At 44.1% G+C, this 21,019-nt stretch overlaps 1 protein-coding gene across 3 annotated transcripts in view; it reads right to left on the bottom strand.

Moving 5' to 3' along the window:
• The window catches only part of SRGAP2 (SLIT-ROBO Rho GTPase activating protein 2), a 111,140-nt gene that overhangs the window by 38,689 nt on the left and 51,432 nt on the right, over positions 1-21,019 (bottom strand). For all 3 annotated transcript variants that reach the window (XM_026864219.1, XM_026864221.1, XM_026864222.1), the window contains exons 4-6: positions 8,097-8,159; positions 4,247-4,462; positions 3,218-3,346 (exon numbers count right to left, since the gene is read on the bottom strand). In XM_026864219.1, coding sequence (XP_026720020.1) covers positions 3,218-3,346; positions 4,247-4,462; positions 8,097-8,159 — 408 coding nt within the window. The remainder of the gene's footprint in view (positions 1-3,217; positions 3,347-4,246; positions 4,463-8,096; positions 8,160-21,019) is intronic.

Here is a 21,019-nt window from a genome sequence, read left to right as displayed (position 1 = left end):
AAAAAAAAAAAAAAAAAAAAAAAAAAAAAAAGATGCTTGATTGAGAATTTGCACGTGTGGAGGCAGTCTTGGATTAACAGCCACTCAAAGCTCCTGCTCTTCTGCATGCACACTGCAGTGCCATCCTCTGCAGTCATCTGGGGAAAACGAGTCCAAACCGGGCCAACAGGCCAGCCAGGATTAGGATCAGCTCAGATTTAACGGGAGCAGTCGCTCCTTTTCCCCTCCTGCTGGGGGCCAGACGGTTGCCCACCCACCCCGGGCACCCTCCTCGCTGAGCTGCTGCGTGAGGGGACTTCGCTGGTGGGATGGCAGAGTCAAACGGGACTTAATATTTGACACCCCACCTCACTTAGCAGCAGGATTGCATCAAGCCGGCAAAGTTTTTTGGCTTTATGTTACTTAAGCCAGTGACAGAAAACATTTTTCTGCCCACTCCCCCACTTTAATATTTTTAAAAGGCCAACATACTGTATTTATAAATGTATCAGCCTTGCCACCCCTTTTTTGGGTTATATAAATGTTTCATGGAATCATTCTCCAAGGAAATCAATTTTTTATAAGAATTTAATGATAACTTATTCAAATTCTCTTCCCAACATGACAGCTGATTAACCCTTTGCCAGTTGGCAGTTTTCAAACAGGCCCAAAAGATTTAAGGAGAAAGAGCCCTCTGTTTTAAAATGCAATTTTCACTTGGAAGTATGAGATCTTGGAGTAAACAGCAATAGCATCGCTATTCCTACAAAAGTAAAGTCATCTTTAGGACTCACACATACACACCCATTTTTATATTTTTTAAAATCCTGTCCTAGTCACCCTTTCATAAATATGAGCTAATACAAACTTCCCCATTGCTGCAGTATTTCATTAGCATCAAAGAGATGCCTCGGTCCCCAAAGTCAGGAAATTCAAAACTACTGGGCTATGTCAGGAACAATTTATTGCTCTTAACTCATGATGAAGAATTAACTCACTGTTACCCTTCCACACGTACTGGAGGGGGAACACAATGTGCTGTATAAACACGGCAGGTTTAATGCTCTTTGGCCTAACACAATCTACTTGTAAGTAACTCTGAAGATTGCTTTTTATATTATATTTCAAAACTCACCATCATCAAATGATTAGATCAAGGAAAAGATTTAAGACCTGGCTTAAAAATCACATTTCTATTTAAGTCAGATGCTTCAGATAACCATCAGTGGTTATAATCGTTAATTTTCGATCCTTCAGGATCAAAGGCATTGGTAAATCTATATTCCCTGCATCTTAACGATAACTGAATTCCATCTCACGTGCTCCCAGGTAAGTCCCACATTTTTCCATGCCTTCTGAAAACAGAGCAGATAATAGTTTTAAAGATGATGAGAACTTGCCACGTAGTGTTAAATTGAATGCTCCAAGGAACACGAAGGGGTTAACATGGGCAGAGACTCCCCCAGAGTCACCCAGTGACAGATCCACGCTGCTGTCTTGCCCCACTGCCTGCAAAGCTGGATAACTTGCCAGGGTACTACTTAAAAGATCTCAGGTCTGGGCTTAAAAATTGTTACGGGTTTATGAAATCCAAATGGATTCTTTACTACATATGACTCATGAAAATGTACCAAGAACAGTCTGTTTAGCAGACAACTGAACCAAGAACAGTCACAGTATTTGGGGGAGGACTTCTAGATAGGATTTTAAAAGAAAAAAAAATGAAGACAACTGAATTACGTTGATGTCGGTGAAATGAAGCCCTAGCTTGTACATTTAAATATAAAAATATACAGACAGTTATCACTTGTTACGCGTGGCACGATTCAAGTTGAGCAAATGTTAACCAGCAAAGGTCTCCTAAACAGGCAGCAGGTATAAACGAAACATGCCTCTTCAGTCCAGCAAGTTTGCAAAATGTGACATTTTGAAATAACAGTATTTTTCAAAACCATCCAGCACTAACAGTCCTGACCTCCAAAGGACGGGTTTAAATAAATATCTAGCGGAAGCGCACTTCATGCGATTTTTATCATCAGCGGAATAAATGTATTCTATATATTGTTAGGTATTATAATAGCTGACTAATTAATAGTGATCCGAGTGCTCTTTATTGCCTGTGTCTAGAGACACTTCTGTTCATTGCTGCCCGCTCCTGCAAGGAAAGTCCCCTTCAGGCTTTGCAGTTGAGTGTTTCTACTCGCGACGGCAGCGGGTGGCCCTTGGCAAGCGGAGCGAGAGCCAGCGACCCAGGCACAGCGTGCTCACTGCATCTGGCCGGGCAGTTCTGCAGGCTGAAGGGGGGAGTTCTGCATTTGTGAGAAGTCTCGGGATTCCTAACCGGCTTTTCTGAAGAGGAGAGATCTGGTTTTTTTTTGTCGTGCATTTCACCGAAAGCAGAATTGATGCCCCCTGAGTACCGGCAGCATCGCTTGGCTGCAGAATGGAGAGCACGCAGGCAGCTGGGGAAGAAGCTCCCTCCACCTTCTGCTCCATTACCCAGGTTCTGCAGAGAGCATTCTAAGGAGAGGGGGGGGCTGGTTCCTACAGCCGCGTTATTTCTTCGTTTCTTTGCGCAGACAGAGCGCTGAGCGGCAAGCAGTGGGACCCCCATCCCTGCTGACACCCCTCTGGCCCCTGTCAGAGCTGGACTGACGACGACAGAAGCGATGCAGCAAGTTGCTGCAGAGCTGGCGGGTCAGGGTATCAAAGGGAAGGTCTAAAAAGCAGCAAGGTTCATCCCTCCTGTGAAACGTGCTAGAGAAAGCATTACCCCTCAAATAGATGCAGTTTTTCAAAACAAGTTGAATGCAGCTTTAGAAAATGCTTCTGTCCTTGATTTCTTTCACCAACTCGTATACTGTTTCTACAGCTAACGTTCTTTTTTTAAAATGTGCTTCTGAGTTACACTCTTGCAGGTTTGCTTAAAATAGTAAACAGAAAATGTCAAGCAACAGTGTGATACTGAAGCTGAGTTTCATTTTAACTGAGCAAGTCCTCCTTCTACACGTTTCAATGCCAGGTTTCTCATGCGAGCTTCTATCTGTGCAACAAACTCAGCCCTCTAAGAAAAACTCACTTATAATGACCAATTATCACGCCTGCTGTTACCCTCTAAGCTGCCCATCCAAGCCCATCGTTCCACAGAGGTGCTGGGACAGGAGCTGCTCCAGGAGAGGCACAGGGGAGGGTTAATGGCAATGATATTCATTGCAGGCACCCAGGCAGCAGCACTTACATCAATGAGATCAGACAGGTCATGAATGTAATACTTGAATACAGATGCATTGGTGGCTTCCAGAGCTAGCAGATACTCGTTTCTTGCCTTAATAGCCTTCAGTCTATTTTCTGTGTACTTCGCTTGGCGCTAGAAGAGAAACAAAACCAGAATATATTTTAAAAAGAGGTGCAGCAGGGAGTAACCACATTTATAGTAACACCAGAGGATACTGAAGGGATCTCCCTCTCCTCACACAGTTTTCGTTCATCTGGATTCTAGTTTTATCAAGACTCAAAGACTTGGAACTCAGATTAATTATTTAGATGTTTTTAAGCATTATTATACTAAACAGGTTTGCATTTAAACTCTTAAAACAGACTTCAGTTTGGGGAAGATTAAGGGAAGAATGAGGGAACGAGGTGGGTTTATGAAGTTATAGCCCAGTTCCGGCATCGCTAATGGGGCTGGTAGAAGCCCATAGGTAGTCTGAGGGCTGCCACAGGCACCCCGCCTCTTCCAACAGAAGCTAGGCTTAAACTTGGTCCTTTGAGAGCCCAAATCAATCAAAAAATAACTATTCACCTTCTGTTGGCTTGAACCTTAGTGCTGAACTACTTAACTGACCGACTGATTGCTAAGCCAAACAGTTCTGCCCATGAAGCCAGTTTGGGGTCGCACGTCTCTGTGCCACAGGTCAGATCTTACGCTGGCATGAAATGGTAAACAAAAAATCACACTAAGAAAAAAACACATTAACCAAGACTTCCAAGGCAGCAGTTGTTACTTTCATACTCTTAACCTCGGTTTAGCTTTTTGTGCCATGCCCATATAGCCTGGCATAATACAAAATGTGTATCTGACTGTCCTAAAAGAAAATCGGTGCTAGATTTTGCCTTTCCTAAATCTGAATGTTTCAAACTTGTAAAAAAACCAAGGCTTGCATTGGAATGTCACAAAGGAGGGAACTCAGCGGCTCCTGTGCTGAACCACTGCAAAGGTTCCCTCCTCAAGCCCTCTACAGAAGCAGGAGCAATGCTATGGAAGTACCTTCTCCTTCATTTTCTCTATTTTTTTGACAGAGCTTCGTCGAACATGTTTTTCTTCAAACTTGACGTTGGAAGTTGAGTCAGGGGAGCGCGGCGTCTGCTTGTCCTCTTGTTTCACTGACTTCCCAATCTGCTTTTCTTCTTGCTTCTCTGCCTCCTTCAGTTTGCTCTGAGCGCTGATGCTGTCAGCGTTGTACATGTGGTAGGTTTTCATAACCTGCAGAAAACGATACACAAGGGTCAGAAAGCACCACAGTTCGATTCGCAGAGGAAGCACTGGGTTTATCTAACTGACAAACTAGGCACACAGATGTTTTGCCTTATTTTAGCTGCATGACCAAGTCTTGGGGAGAACAGCCATACATGTATCGGGAAAGCTCACAAGATAGGAGGCAGGAAAAATTCCTAAGAAAGAAGTCACATGCTAAGACTTTTATTTTTATTTTTTAATTTGGCCAACGCACTCCCCAAAACACTAAGTTTCTTTAACATAACTATTTCATAATAGCTGTCCATCATATTTATTTTAAACACAAGACATTGTATTAAGCAAAGGCATTTGGACAATGACCGGCAAGTCAGACCCGGTCACTAGTTGCGAGTTGGAAATATCTAAACCAGCAAAACACTCAGGGAATTTTCACATCTCAAAAAAAGCACGAGAGAAGATGCACGAATCAAAGTGTGGCTCTCAAAATGAATCTGAAAGCAAAGTGGCTTATTTTGCAGCTGCTTCTTTGTTTAACTTTGGCATGCGCCTTCCTGTGCAATCCAATAAAGGAGTCATAAAACTCAAAAAAAGAGAGATACTAAATCCAGCCTCCTTGCTATTCAAAGGAAATTATATGCCAGCGTTGGAAAATGATAGCTTTTCATCAGCAGGTAAGGTTTCAGAAGGGATGCCTATCCGTCTTTCATCTGGATGAAGCAGTCCTTTAAACACCACGAGTCTCAAGAAACTGTATTTAAATCAATAGTCTGAACACAATGGCTGCAAAAGCAACTCGGGTTCGATCTGTTTGAATCACATTTGATATGTAAAAGTACTTCTGTTCATCTTATGTAATAAAAATATTAATAAAAAAAGTGTGGTTCTTTTGCTCAGGGAGTCCTGGACCCTGTATTATAATGGCAATTTTTATTATAGCACATTTTTTTATAAGTATAAATATCCAAGTGGCAAAAAAACCCCATTTGTTTCACAAGATACTCGTGTCTAGATTTTTATTAAGAAAACAAAACCAAAAAAACCAAGGACACAAGATATAAACTAGCTTTATCCACAAACGCAAAGCAATTCAATTCACATACCGAAGCAAAACGTTACGATGATACAATTTTGACAGGGGGCCAAAAAAAGGCAGAGTTGCCTAAAGACACCCCAATAACGTCGTTCCAGCATTAATAAAGACCCCACTTGCAAATAATTTATTTCACATGAAAACCCATTTATACCCACTCCACCTTAGTCTGAACCGTAACATAATTTTACGTAAGTAGGATGCATGCTCTCTCTTTATGCAGTGATCAGCAAAGGTTCTCAGATACAAAGAGACGGTGTATTTAAACATGAAAGAGAATGTGAACGCAGCCAGTATTAAAGAGAGACTTTCTGAATAATTTACACACGCACACACTTTCAGCTCCTGCATATGCTTAGACTATAAAGCAGGCATTTATAATAATAGATGCAAAGTAGTTTCTTTTCCTCTATCGCTGGGAGTGGAACTGGCGGAAAGCAAGAGAAGCAGAAAAAAGAAATCACAATTTTAATGATTTTTTTTTTTTTTTTTCTCTCCTGCTGCTGGTGCCCCACTGGCAGCTCCAAGCTCTGCCTGGCCCCCATTTGGTGGTGAGGCCACTGTCAGCTCACTAGTGCCTGCTGAGGGCAAGAGCACGGCGAAGGACTGACTGCACAGGGCAAAAACTTAGAGGTTATAACAACCCTCTATGTTTCATCTCTCTAGGGAAACTAAAGACTTCATTTGTGACAATTTTGCCTGAAAACAGGGATTCTGCCAATCCTTTAGATACCCAGCAGAACAAGAGGTGGAAGTATTTCTAAAAGTCCCAATAACAGCAATCCCACCGGTGATTAAATTGGAGTCCAGCAAGAAATATCTTCTCATACGATCAGCTGAGGTGGCTCTTTCAAAGGAAAAGAAATTTTCTGGTGAAGAGAAAATTTAGAATTTTACAGCAGAAGGAATGAATAAATAGAATTCAACTACCTAGCACTGCCATTAAAAAAATTAATACCCTACATCGCTTTGTTTATCAGAGGCTGAATTCTGGAAGATCTTCCTTCCACTGATAGAGAAAACAGGACTTGGTGTTTGGCTCGATGACCTGTCAGAGCCTGCCGTGCAAAAATTATTACGTATGTCTCTGTGAACTCTGCTACCCTTATCCACGTCAGTGCCATGTGAACTTGGGTTAGAAATATATCCTGGTTCCTAAAAGTCTGTGTTCTGAGACAGATCTATATTCTTCTGCAGGATGCCATCCAAGTACATGACTCGAAAGTCGAATCAGACTGTGCCCTCAAATAAAAAATAATTTCTAGAGTAGGCAGTGCTGCTGACAGGCACCGCTACACTGACAAAGCCACCTTCACACCCCAAGTAAATTGTCTGCCTTTCAGGAACGGGAGCACAACGTGGTTTGCTCACGCTGTTGTAAAGCAAAGCTGCACGAAGTACAGAGACAGTACATCGAACCACGGGTCAGCTTCAAAGAGCCTCCGGCTTCCACCGTACTGCTTGTTCTTGGCTTTCCTGGTGAGGAACACAAACCCTCTGCCCACAGAAAAGACTCAGTAACGCTAAACATTCTAACCTAGAAAAGGAGGAAAATCATAAACTGGATTCAGTGTCTGAGCTCCTCAACTGCCATTTCAGCAGAAAGAACGTTTTTCCTACCCCCGAGCTCCCTTTTTTCCTTAAAGTCTGAATATTCGGCTTCGATGCTCTAAGGAAACACCTCCCTGCTATACATTCTGTTGATACAGGAAATTTCAGAGAACACTGACATTAATACCAAATTTCATCACAAGGTTGATATGCCACGGCTTGAGAAACATCCCTGGATCATCTTTTGAAAAGGACAAAGGAAAGAACACATACCTCAGTGTGATGACCCAGGGTATCATTAAAGAAGGACAAAGGACATTTTGAGCCACAAAAACTGCGTGCAGGTTCTGCTTTTAAAAGAGAACTAGCTCAGTAACAGCTGCAGAAGGCAAAAATTTAATCAAACAACAGGCTTTTCCATTCATCTACGGAGAAGAAAAAATCCCCAAGCAGCATATGAACTTTTATGAACACATTCCTTCTCCTTCCCAAGGCAGTGCCTCTTTCTTGGTGACTCCAGCGGACATACCGAGAAGCAAAAAGCACAGATGGAAGACTATTACTCTAAAGGGAGCTGTTTTGCTGAAAGAGGTGAGGAACAAATAAACACAGTAGGTCTCCCCGCTGAAGCTCTATGCTGCCTTTGTATGCTCAGACCACACAAAACCACGGACTGGAGATTTTTAGCATATTTGGAAATAATTCTAATATCTCTTACGCTGTTTAAAACCAACACTGCAGCTAGTAGCAGGTGTGCATTGAGGTGAGATCTCTGAGAAGTGGAGCCAACACTTACAGAGCTGAGACAGTGTAAGGAGAGAGTGAAAAAGGGAGATTTATGGTGCTCTATAGTCTGGTGAACACAAGCTGCCCCAAACTACAAAGGCAGCAGACATTTATCAGTCTTGGTGCTTAGTCTGTGCTGTAACAGCAGGCTGGGAGAAGTCAAACACTTCTTCCTTCTGCCTGAAAAGATGCCAAGAAGTCAGTTTGATTTACCGTGTAGAGTTCATTCAAGACCTTCATCAAGTCTTCCTGGAGCTGCAATCCTACTTCCTTGCTCTGCAACAAAACAGAGAAATGAAAGTTAATTGGGGAAGATGGTACAGAGGCGGAGGAAGCGAGCATGCTCTGCATCTACAGATAATTTAGGCTCAGTTAAGCACCGCTAGTTATGCAGGCAAATCCACTAACTGCTCAGCCCAGAGCCACTTACGGTCAGATTGTACAAACAGTATTAATAAAGCGAAGTGTTGTGTTATATATGCACAGTCAGAAAAGCCCTACGGTACGGAGACAGGGAAGTTTCCAGAGAATCTGGGATTTTCAACATTACAAGCCTGGAAACACCCAGATTTACCCATTTAAGCAGGATCAAGCAAGACTATGAACACAGGACAGCTTGGTATGGAAGTTGAAGAAATGCAGGGAAAGAAAGCCAACAGGAATGATCCTCCTTTACTGAGCATCGTATCACAGAACAGGCAATACTTCAATTTTGTTGATGTAAGGTACCTCCCTGACAAAGCCAGACCCTGCGGCTGCGATGACGGCTGGCCACCCGCCCCCACCCCCTCACACTCCCATCTCTCCAGGCAGTCCTGCTGCTCTTTCCTTTGTCCTTGTATCCCACTCCCAGCCCTTCGGTACCACCTGCCCCTCCTATCCTTGGTCCTTCAACCCCACGCACATCAGGAGTTGCCAGAGCCATCCCATCGCTGAGGAAACGAGGTTGCTCAGATGGGTCTGGCAAGATGTTACAACTTCGGAAGACGGATCCAAGAAGGAAACCTTGCTGGAGTATCTCCCAGCTCTGACTTGATAAGCCTCGTGCACAGATTATTAAATTTATTTCCTAGATTCACTTGGGCAACAGTCACTCTTGGATACTTTTGGATACAGGAGTGGAAATGGCTTGCTGAAGAAGCCGAGTTTGTCACAGGGAAGTTTGGAGGAGCAGGGAGATGTGCTTGACAGCAGGTCTTGGTTCAGAAGGAGATGCTCCAACTAGAGTTTGTGCTGGCTGTATTTGAAAGGCTGTAAGAGCCTAGTCTATTTTTTAAGCAGAATGTTAATGTATTTATTTCTTTTAGTTTTGTATGACAAAGTCATTCAGAGTTAAAAAAAAATAAAAAGTATGGGCTTTCAGATACACAAGCTCTTCTTTGTGCCTCCATGAGATCTACCTCTTCTTCCACAAATACCACAATAGCCTGCCACACCCTCAAACTTCCTCCGGCAAATGTTCCTTCACTTCTGTAGATCATCACCAGAGCTACAAACAGAACCAACACATCAACAAAAAAGAAAATAAAATAAATTCCTCTTATAGGGCTTTACATACATACATTCCCGTTTCCATTCACATTTTAAATCAATATGGGATTTACCTCAACAAAGCAATCAGTGCTTTTTTTTTTTTTGCTTTTTTTTTTTTTTTTTTTTTTTTTTAATTTAACTGTACCAATACAAATCACTCTCTCCTGGGGGACACTTGCATTACTGAGTTGCCTAGTTAAACCTAAGGCTATATGACTCATGAACGTGTTTCCTTCACTAATACAGCAGAATGAAAAAAAAAAAAACCACCAACAAAACCAAACAGTACAGACAGACATGACTGGTTGTCAAAACCAGCTTACACTTGAACTAGCCTGCAGCCAAGTGTCAGATTTTAAAAATATATTTACTGATTTAAACTCCCTGCTAGGAGCAGCCAGCACTTCTGCATCGCAGTTGGACTCAAGTACCACGTGAAAAGCTGGTGCTGGCGCACGGTTGGCTTTAGTAAATACAGGAACAGATAAACTTCTGGTTTTCTAATAAATACACTGCAATGTCCAAAAATGTGCATCCATAATTGCTGACACAGGGCACCTCAGTATGCAAAGCCCTCTTTGAAGAGGCGTTTCTGCATGCAATAGAGCTTGTATGGAAAGGAGGGCGAAGCGACTTTCTTAATGAGTTCAATGGTACTATTAATCTTCGCTTCATTAGAAACAGGATTTCATGCTCAAACTGTCACGTGTTTGCATTCGGAAGAGCTTCCACGAGAAAAGCTGAGAATTTCAGACACATCAAAAGGCACATTAAGCCACACGCCTTGCAAAGCAACGCAAAGGTGCAGCCACACGCTCCGTCGCTGCCGTCTCCAGCTGCCCCGGCGCAGCACCGCCGTGCACACACACCTGCACAAATCCCCTTTTTCTACAAGCAGGAGTATAAATGACCACAAAAAAAAAATAATCTCCATATTTGTAATATAATTTATACCTTTCAGCCTACAGTTATTGAAAGGGATTAAAGCCAGCAAAGTCACAGTTAGACCCAAACAGATGTTTCCTTTCTTTGCCGTTGAAGACTCCAAGAAGCGATGTCCCAACTGTTATCCCGTTCACCCCAACAGGCTGCTGAAATGATTTTAATTTACTGCTTCACTCCCGTTCTGTGGCGCACGTTATCAGACCCCATCACCCCTTTGGAATGCCAGGAAAATCCATACCCATTCTGACGGGGAGCTGGTTATCATCCCTGCCTTGTAGCAACCAGCCAAGATCACCACACATTATCAACCTAGCAGAGCTGTTGGGTTCAGAGCATCATACAATACAACCTTTAAGGTGAAATAAAAAAGGAAGAGGAGGGGAAATGGGAGACATCAATCATCAAGTATTTATAAAACCATATATTAAGCCCAGAACACAACTGAAGGGGAAAGCTCCCTCAAAAAACCCCGAACTTAAGGATAACAGGCAATTATTCCTTACATGAAGTGTGGTGCAGTGCACGAGGAAGAGGCCTTTGAGTCAACCTTGCAAGCTGGGCACCAAAATAGGGGGAAATGGGGGTGGGGAGAGAAGTATAACACAGAGCTGCCTTTGTCAGCCATCAGACAAAATGTTTCTCTCAGTCTGGTGGAAGAGAAGGAATCGTACCAGCAGCCCCGGAGAGCGCAGGGAAAAGCTACGGGGGGAAGGTCTATCCCCAAGGCTCTCGCTGGAGCATCTTCCCCAACAGACGGAGAGATGGAGGCAGGCAGACACCCCGGGATTTGTTCCCTTGTCAAAAGCAAACAACACCCTATCCAGAGGGAAAGGTCGGATCCATCTCCAAGTGACCTTCACTAATGATGGCTCTGCTCAGGCTGAACGGCAGCCAGCCAGCTTCAACCGCTTGGCTCCTATGAAATGTTTAACTGGAAAAAATCCCAACGGTTACTCGTATTTAACGACGGAGATCTCAGAAACGCAGTCTTAGCCCTTCAAGTACAATCTTTAACATTTTCAAACCTCTGTCTGTAATTTCATAGCTCTAATCATCCTGAGGCGCAGGAAAGAGATAAAGCACATCAAATTCCACATTTTCTGAGGTTTTATTAATAAAAGACATCCCGGTGGGTAATTGGAGAAACCAAGGAAGAGAGCAGATGCCCTGTTCCTCTACACCAACAAAAAGCCAGGCAGACTTAAACACTCATAATCTAATAACTATGTTTTCTCCACACTTCCCCACTAATTACAAAGTGCAAATGCATCTGCTGCTACACGTAGAAAGAATAACTTTATTCAGCTTATAGATTTTACTCATTCACTGCCTACTAAGGCAGGTTTACCTGATTGCATCTTCATGCTCTGCACGTTAGAAGTATATAATATCTACTGGGGCAAGCAAATCTGATAGGTTCAAGGTTATTTATGCCTACAAAGTGCAGGAAAAGAAAAAGATAAAGAGGTAATGCAGACAAACCCCTACTTAAACCAGCATTTCTGCCTGAAAGGTCAAGAGAGAGTTAAGCCATGAGACAAAAGCCAACATACTGATGAAGTAAAAGGCAAAAAGAGAAAGGTTATGTAATTTAATTTTAGATTATCCTGTTTTGAATACTGTCCAGTTCAGCAGTTCTCGCAGCTGACCGTGTTTCTGCGGTGATGTTTTATTACAGACTGTTACGTACGTCGTGACCCGTTCGCACCGGCCTGGCACGGCGCTGTCGGCAGCGCGATGCCACAGACAAGCAGAAGCATCCAAGGTCAGGTCCTTTACCTTCTCATACCTTCCAGTCCCAGGTTCCTAAACCAGCTCCCCAGGCGGCCAGATGTGCTACTGGAAAAACAAGTGTCTGGCACCAACGCTGATGAAGGGGGAGCATCCTGCTTTTTCTTTCATTTAAAGAAAAAAAAAAAGTTAGAGATTCCCAAGCTCCAAGAGATTTTTGCAAAAACAAGACCTCCAGTTTTACTATAGCTGAAAGCAGAAAAAAAGCTGAAGCTGCTGCTCATCACTGCAGTGATACGGGTCACAAAGATTTTATAACTGTCTTTTTCTCAACACCAGAGATGATTAATGAAAGTGACTGGCTGAGTCTGTTTTCAACGCCCTGAGCGCTGAACTCTTCAGACAAGAGGAGCTTTCCAGCAGCACGCATCACCGTGCTGGTGAAACTGCCCGGACTGGACCAATCATCTGCCTTTCACCCGGCTCTTTTCAGCCCATTTGCTTATTTCTTGCATAAAATTGCTCATTCACTGTACAAACTGCTGAAGCATCAATTATGCGAAATAGATTAAAATGAATATTTTAATGCGTATTCGGGTTGAAGAAGAAAAGAAGAAGTCTAAGTGCCAAATTGTCAAAACACAAAACTCTTTGTGCTTCCAAATGAGCTCTCGAGAAAGAAACTGCCAGACTGCTGGACTGGAAAAAACCTTACACTAAGATGAAGGTAAGATAGATCACAGGTGTCATGAAAACAAGAGCTATGCAATGAACGCTATTAATTTAATGCCGCTCCCCGTACTGATTCCACCAAAAATAAAAGGTTTAGGAGAAAAGAGCTGAGCTAGCCGACGCTGATAAATGAAAATCCATTGGAGGAAGCAGAACAGTTAGCTTGGGAAAGTCAAAAGAAAATGCTCAAGTGCTGTAGAGGATAGAGGACATGATGGCACGAAGAGAAGTTCCCCGAGGTCCCACGGAGTTCAAAGTGCATCCAGACTAAAGGCTGAATCCGAAGGAGACTGCAAGATCGTGCTAGAATGTGGCGTGGAACTACGAAATGAAATGCTCGCCAAGGACAAACACCGCCACAGCCTCTGCACTTGCACATGTTTCCAGGTATCAATTTCTATTTCGACATCAAATGCTATATTGTTTTTCAAAGGCAGACAGAGCTTGGAATGATTCATTTTATAAACAGTCTTCCAGGAAAAACAAATAAATAAAAGCAAATCCGATAAATTTTATTATTACCTGTTCCTGCAACTAAGGTCTATCTGTACACGCCTTAAATGCCTGAGGAAGGGCTCGTGCAACAAACTCTACTTGGCTCCAGTAATAACCTGTGGTTGCATGCGGGTAGGGGTGTCCCCATCAAGCTGGTCTCCTCCTTATCCCAAGCTAAACACTTGTCCTGTAGATCCAGGGGGGGGGAATCTGCTTCGCTGTGCACCACGAAGGCTCTCGGAAGCTGGCACAGCACGGGAGCCCACACACCTCGGCGGCGGGCGAAGGGCAAGAGGGGGGTACCAGCAGCCCCCCACCTCTGCCGCTGCACAGGTACCCGCTGCTCAGCCACAAACAGGCTGCCTTTGCTCTGCACACCGGGAGAATTATCAGCAGCACCCAAGAGAAGAAGAAAGTCATCTCAGCACGGTGACAACAGTCACCGTTACCCAGGAGTGCTAACTCGTCACACCTCAGCTTTTGCCTCGCACGCTGCCTTTCTCAAGGCTTTGCTTCAGCCCAAAACAGAAAAGCCAAAGAAGCTGCTCTAAGCGTGTGTGTGCGTGCACATGCATAAACATACACGCTCACACAGGCACACATACTCCTTTGTTACAACAGGGTGTATATGCACCATGCGCAGAGCTGTAGGTTGCTGCCACCCCTTGCTGGAACATAAATTCCCAGCACGCTGTGCCAGCTTCTCAACGGCCTCTTTGTTCCAGCCCTCCTCCCCTCCACCTCCCCTCTAATTTAATCAAGATGTTTTTGGGATCTACTGCAGCACTCGCTTGGCTGTTCCGCATTCCACCAAACATTAACGACTTCAGCTTCAAAATATTTAGGGGGGGGGGTAATAAATACAAGAGCTGAGGAATGCTGTCAATGTTTTATGCCCTGGATCTCAAGGCTCAGTAACGTAGTTCCAAATCTGATAGAAAGATGGTACGGCTTCAAAACAAACATACCGTGAAGTTCACGAGATGCTTTCTGTTATAAACTCAACAACAGGGAGGAAGCACGCAGAAACCATTGGTGGGTAAATGCATAACACAACCGAGATAAAGAGATTTTATCTGATACGTTGCCTAAAATTAATGTCAGCCAGTGACAGGGCTGCAACTGGAACCCAAATCTGCCGATTCTGACAAGAATCTTGGCTCTCTAACAAGACCGTTTCTCCACATCTGTTAAAAAGGAATCATTAAGTGTACCTAGGTAGAAAACAAACATTAAATGTTGTCATGTTTTCTGAATCAACAATAGGAGCTGGGAGACGAGCGGACGGAGTTCTTGCTGAAACCTGGGGGGAAATTTGCAGAAGTGCAAGATCCTTTTTATTCCATCAAGGTCACAACACAGAGTGTTTATTATGCATTAGTTAACATCTACTTAGGACGTTTGTTAGAGAGAAGGCTCGCCAGGTAAAATTTTCCAAGATCATACATGTTAGCGCTTAAATAGAATTTGCTAATCAAAGTTCAGAATTCTTTATAGGTAGATTTATTATTTTTTTTAAACAGGCCTGCCTTTAATTCATCCGCATGCAGTAACAAACATGATTTATCACCTTCGTGCTCTCGTATAAACAATCGAGTAGTTTCGCTGTCTAGAAGTGCTCCGTTGTCACCACCAGTGCAACCCATCTGCTATAAACATACCCCTTATTTCACAGGGATGTACTCCCAGGGAAGCCTGTAACCTACCTGAAGCCTGTGCAAGTTTTATGCAAGTTTCTCCCACAGTTTTTACGGATAAAGCGCTCAGCCGTTATCCCATGGCCCTATAGAACAGGAATTCTGTAAAGACTTCTTCTAAAGCTTCCAACTCTCCAGAATTTAAAGAAAAAGCTAGGAAAACAAAATCTATGCCATACAATGTACATGCATATTTTGGGTGATAGATCACCAGTTTCCATTTTAATGGTCCATTATGCATCAGTCAGTCATATTTAAACTGCAGTTGTATTATCTAGTTTTCTCCACCATTTCACTAGTGATTTGTTTCACCACTATGTCAGTAATAAGGAATTTTCCTTATTACAGCAGAATACTGTGCTCTGAAAAGCCATTCCTCCATGAAACCACGTCACGTTGCTGCCTCCCCTACATACTCTGGGCTCAAAGAGTTACTTCTGAACAATCCCCACGCCCTTTTCCTTTTTTTTTTGGTTTTTTTTTTTTTTTACACAATTCTGTGCTGATCCTATAGAAACTTGGGCTTCAGGCACTCCATCCCAACAAACCAAGCAATTTTGTGGCCGAGAGCATTCATTCTTGCTGTGAAACCAGTTACATTTGCCATCACTGAGCGAGCCACATGGGAAACCGGCTTCAGAAGGTGGCAGGACCTACCGGCAAGCGGTGAAGTCCTGTAAAATATTGGATGCAACGTTCTGTAATTCTGCTCAGTTTTAATTCTCCGCATGACAGCTTTGTGCTGTTGACTTCCCCCAATGCCCTTTTTCCAACTGCTGTGGTGTATCTCTTGGAAAAAACGCCTGGAGGGATCAGAGTCAGATGAATGACCTGGAGTGTCAGAGTGCTGGTACCTTGTTCCTGGCTGACCCGAATTCACACCCCAGCAACGTAACGCCGCGGGTACTGGTGGAGTGCAAGACAGCGTGAGCACGCAGGAAATGAGAAACAAAATGTAATAACAACAGACGACTTTCACTCATTAAATAGGGCCAAATGCAGCGTATTCCTTGCCCAATTTATACGCAGAAGTGACATTTTTAGGCCGCAGCATATTGCAGTAAAGCTACGCCAGCTGTAGCCTTGGGTGTTCAGCGCATCACCCCGGGCACGAGGCTCCGATCGCATCATCGGATCCGAGCGGGCGCGAAGCGTTAGCAGAGTAACAGAAACCAGGCGCTCCACTTACAGGTGGGGGGAATCAAATCCCGAAGTCAGAAGCAGATTTCTGCACTGCTAACTCAGATAAGAGCACCGAACAAATTATTTCACTCCTTTTCCCTTCCACCCATTCCACTTGTTCTAAAAAATAAGCAGGTAGGAAAACCGGGAGATTTCATTTCCCCAATTAGAAAACAGAAAAGTTTTAATTCCACAACAGGCCTCTGTGTCCTTTAACTTCTGGGAGAACAGTAAGCACTCAACACGACTATTTCCTAAGGCACCCAAGGCAGAGGAAGGCACAGTGGGTAAGGATGAAAGCGTGAGAGCAGGGATACAGCACGTACTTACCAGCTCTGCACCTCAGTGACAGATTTACTGACGGAATTTGTATATTTACATGTTTATACTGCTATGGAGAAATATTTTTTACAAATGCCCAGTGCATTTTGGCCAGTGCATTTTCCTGTGTGTGGCTTTTCTAGGAGTGGTGTATTTTAAGATTTTTCATATTCTGGTACCAACGCAGCAACGAGACGTACTGCAGCTGTAAAGTAGGTCATCTAAAGCATGGACCCCTTAAGAGAATTAATAATTCTTCTTCCTTGATTACTGCAAGGCTTTTAACCAATACATTGTGGATTTTTCGCTTCACATCAAACACTGTGCAGCGTACAAGTAGATAAACTGTTCTTTTCCACGATCAAAGGTATTAAACAGGGAGCAGATTTCAAACCCTCAGTTTTGTTTTCTATATTCCTCACAGGGTTTTTGCCCCGTAAATATAATAACTTGATACAATAGCATAAAGGAAAGCTACGCTCTCACAGCAAGACCTGTAGGGCAACCACCCCTCCCTGTGCCCACTACTCCATACTGGGAGGACAGGTCCACCTGAACGAGGCAGAAAGCAGGGCAGGACAGGGTTACTGCTCCGAGCATCTCCAGTCAGCACTGCTTCAAGGAGCCCCAAGTTAAAAAGAGAGAGAAGATGTAAGTTTTAAACACAGCAGGACCAACGCTGCGTGAAAGGTTCCTCTAACAGGCAGGGAGATGCTGAGAAGGTACCTGGCTCTGCTCAGAGGCACAGCTCCAGCAAGCAGCCAACTAACAGCCTGTCCCAGGGCCCCTCTGGACACACAGACTTACACTCAGACAAAATAAATCTGCCTTTCTGCCTATTAATTGAGTCACAATTTTGTTGTGTAAAAATCTGTCAAGTCAAAAAAAAAAAATCCGTTCAGAAACTACTCACAATGACTGAGGTTTCCACAGTCCATTCTTTTAAAAAGATACCGATTTTTTTTTTCTTTAATTTGAACAAGACTATCAGTCTGCTTCTAGGGATGTCATAGAGACAACAGAGAAAGGTTAAAGAGACTGCTTCTCAAAAGATTATACGTGTGTAAATAATACAAAGGGACTCCTCTTAAAATATACGTCCATAGGCAAGAAAAACATGATAAACATGCGAGAAACAGAAAGGTTGTACCATGCAGAGAAATCAAGAGCCACATTAAAATGACAGTGACAGGGGGATATGGTGAAAAAGGAGAGAAGAGGAAATCAAAGCGTGAATCAGCTCAAATGTAGAAGCATTTTGAATACATATCTATAAATAGAAGGGCCACACTGAAGGAGGATAAACGGGAGGAAATCAAAGGAGTGTGCTCCACAAAAGTAGATGGAGGAATGAAAAGGAATGTGCACGAGAACAGGCGCTGACATCAAAAGCAGGTTGGTCTTCCAGGAGAGGGAGAGGTGACCAGAATAGCAACGCCGGGTGGCACACAGGCTTTAAACTTCAACCTTGTACAAAAGAAACCTAGGGCTAAATCATTAACTGTTGGACAAATAAGAGAATATTACCTCCTTCCCAAAGTGTAACGATTTGTTATGAGGACAATTCCACCAGGCGTGCCCCCACCCCCAGTTTTATTTGCTCGAGAAAGGGGTTATTTATTTCACCATTTATCTTCCTTTTCTTCTGTAGTGGTGCAGGATTGCACTGACACCGTTCCTGCGGCCAGCGGCGCCGCTGAAGCCAAATGCCGGATCCCCGCCGACGCCAACGAGATTCATCTGCAAGACTGCTACAGCAGCAAGCCCCTTGTTGGCAATATCTTTTACTGAAACATAAAAGCATTTCCTCCGGAGAAACCAAAACAAAGGGCACGGAAAGAGCACCGTGTTCACAGAATACCTACACCTGAGGCTGCAAGTTTCCAGTAAGATACAGACCCCCATTTGGTGCAACCAGCCCGGCGCTCAGACACGTAAGGGTTCTGCAGGGAGAGCTAACTGAGGAAGCAAACAAATCTGAGAGGCAGGAAGAAACGGGGCTGTACATCCAGCACCACTTCAGGGCTGGCTTTGGCAGCAAACGCAGCTTCCCTTATCAGGAGAGATACCTTTGAAGTGGTTGGCAAGTTTCCATCTAACATGCAAACAATTAAGACCCTCCACATCGTAACACGGCCCTGGAGAGGGATCTCTTCATCATAAGACACGAGCAGAAAAACTGCGTGAGACAAAGCCACAGACCAGGCAGGCTTCCTGTGACACTGTGAACCCAAGCCCTCCGAAAACCCGAGTGCAGCGCAGGCACCACCGCTGGAATTTCACAAGTTCACCAAGTGCAAGAGAGACCCGCTCAAGCTGGACCAGCAGCACTGCCGTGCCCACCGTACGGCAGGTCCGAGGGGTCCGAGAGTGAACGCACGAGAATCTGGCTCAGCCTGAGGATTCTCCACCGCAGCCGCTGGCAGAGATGAGCCCCACATCGCTGATGCTCTCCTGCACAGGGAGCACCCTGCTTTGCCCACCCCGGGCTCCGTGCTGCCCCGGCTGCAGCCCAGGCAGCTCCCACCCCGCTTCCCTCCTCATCTCCGCCGCCTTGAGGACGTGTCTCCTTCCCAGCACAGACCTTATCACACCCATCCAGGTCCTTTGCAGCCTAAAGGCTGGATTACAGCAGCATGCTGTACTTAGATCTCTCTCGTTTGAAAAAAAACCCAAACACTTCAGACAGCACAAGATACAGCAACCCAAGAGTTTACCAACAAAAGGGATCGCAAGTACCTCCTTTTTTTTTTATCCTGTCTGCCCTCTCTAGCTCACCTGCTCAATCCCAGCATGATACAAAGCACTGATTCGAGAAAGCCCTAAATTATAAATGGCCTGAGAAAAGGATCTCATGCCTCCAGATTTTATTTCAACTGCCCTCAGCAAATGAGGATCTCTGTATCGCTGTCTTCTCCATATTTCATGGCATTATTTACAACGCGGTGAGTAGTGGCTAAATATAAGTTATTAGAGCACCTGCAACCAGTCAAAACCATGTATAACTTTTTTTAGAAGGTATTTTCTAAACAGAAGTGTAAAAAATAACGTTCCTCAGACAGTCAAATAATAGCATCCCTGTTTTTAGCACAGATGCCCTGTGTAGCACGAGACAAGGACAGAGAGCTCCCAAACCAGCAGCAAGCTTGGCAGCACAATTCCAACAGCTACGATTTCCCCATCAGCAAACAGTAAAACCCAAGGTCTGGTGTTAAGCCCAACCTGAGCGCCCCGACAGCAGCACAGCACAGGCTCTTGCTCCTGCAGGCTGCAGTCCGTCAAAGCGCAGGGCACCGTAGCTTGGCCGTACTGCACGTGTCAGGCCAGGCAGGGGCTGGTGCAGAATCAGTGAATGAGCTGGAATGTCCGCACGGCACAAGAGAGGCAGGAAACTCCGATCTCAGCAGCAACACAGCCAGTTATTTCACTGACGAAGCCCGGCTAGTTAGATCTGTGGAGAAGCTACAGACATGTGCCGAGATGCAGCACCACGCTAATGCAGCTGGGCCGGTCAGAGCTCGTTCACCTTTGGATTTTGATTGGAACCTCCGAGTCTGCCGTCTACAGCTTCACAGAACGATTTGTGTGAAGCAGCGTTATCTTCCATGTAGCTCCTGTATCCATGGAGCTCCATGGAGCTCCTCCATCTGTTTCAAGACTGCTAAAAAGCACTCAAGTTTTCCGAGCTGTCACGTACCATGGTAGCTCTTCCCCGTTAAAAAAATGGGAAAGGATGTCTCAAACATTTAAAAAAGGATGGGAGAAGCTAAGGGGAGAGGGAGGAGAACGTTCTGTTAGACTTTCCCATCAACATGACTAATTTCCCTTTGGGCTAGCATGATTTTACTTGCAGTTAGAGGCACAAAAACATACGCCACTCCTGAATATCTTGCTGAGTCACTTAATTATTTCCCTTTAATACCTACAGATAGTGATCAGAAGAGCATCCTGGCTTTGTCAGTGTCTTGCTGAGCAACCCTGCACAAGTGACGTCATCCATTTGTCCCTGCTTCTTCATCCATTTGTCTGCTTATGGTCCAGAGAGATTCTGAAGACTGTTTGTACTGCCCTTGGGATATACCAAGTACTACAAGCACGCTACAGAGGGGTTTTATAAACGGATAGCATTTTTTTAAAATCCATGGAATATAAAGCTGATTTGCAATATGATAACCACACACCACATCTGTTTTCTAGCCTACAGTCCCTTTCGTACCAATTCATGCTGCTTGTTGCAGCTCAGGAAGGTTTCTAGTGAAAAAGCACAAGCAGCAGCAGTTCCAAGTTCAGCCAAATTTCTCTATTTATCAGCTGCCACCTTATTCAACTATGTGACACTCTAGATAAGACAGGATGCAGTTTTTGTTTTTATCCACCCAGCACAAGTGGAAGAGTAATCTAATACCTGTTTTGGCCTTCGGCCAATTCGTTACGCCTGGCAAACAGTCAGAAAACAAGTAGTTGGAATTTAGAAACAAGTGCCTTTTGTTTGTACAAATT

The sequence above is a fragment of the Athene cunicularia genome (assembly GCF_003259725.1).
Source record: "Athene cunicularia isolate RWA chromosome 26 unlocalized genomic scaffold, athCun1 chr26_part1, whole genome shotgun sequence".
Classification (NCBI taxonomy): Eukaryota; Metazoa; Chordata; class Aves; order Strigiformes; family Strigidae; genus Athene; species Athene cunicularia.
The sequence above is the reverse complement of the archived record's forward strand: the minus strand, read 5'-3'. Positions and strand labels throughout refer to the sequence as shown.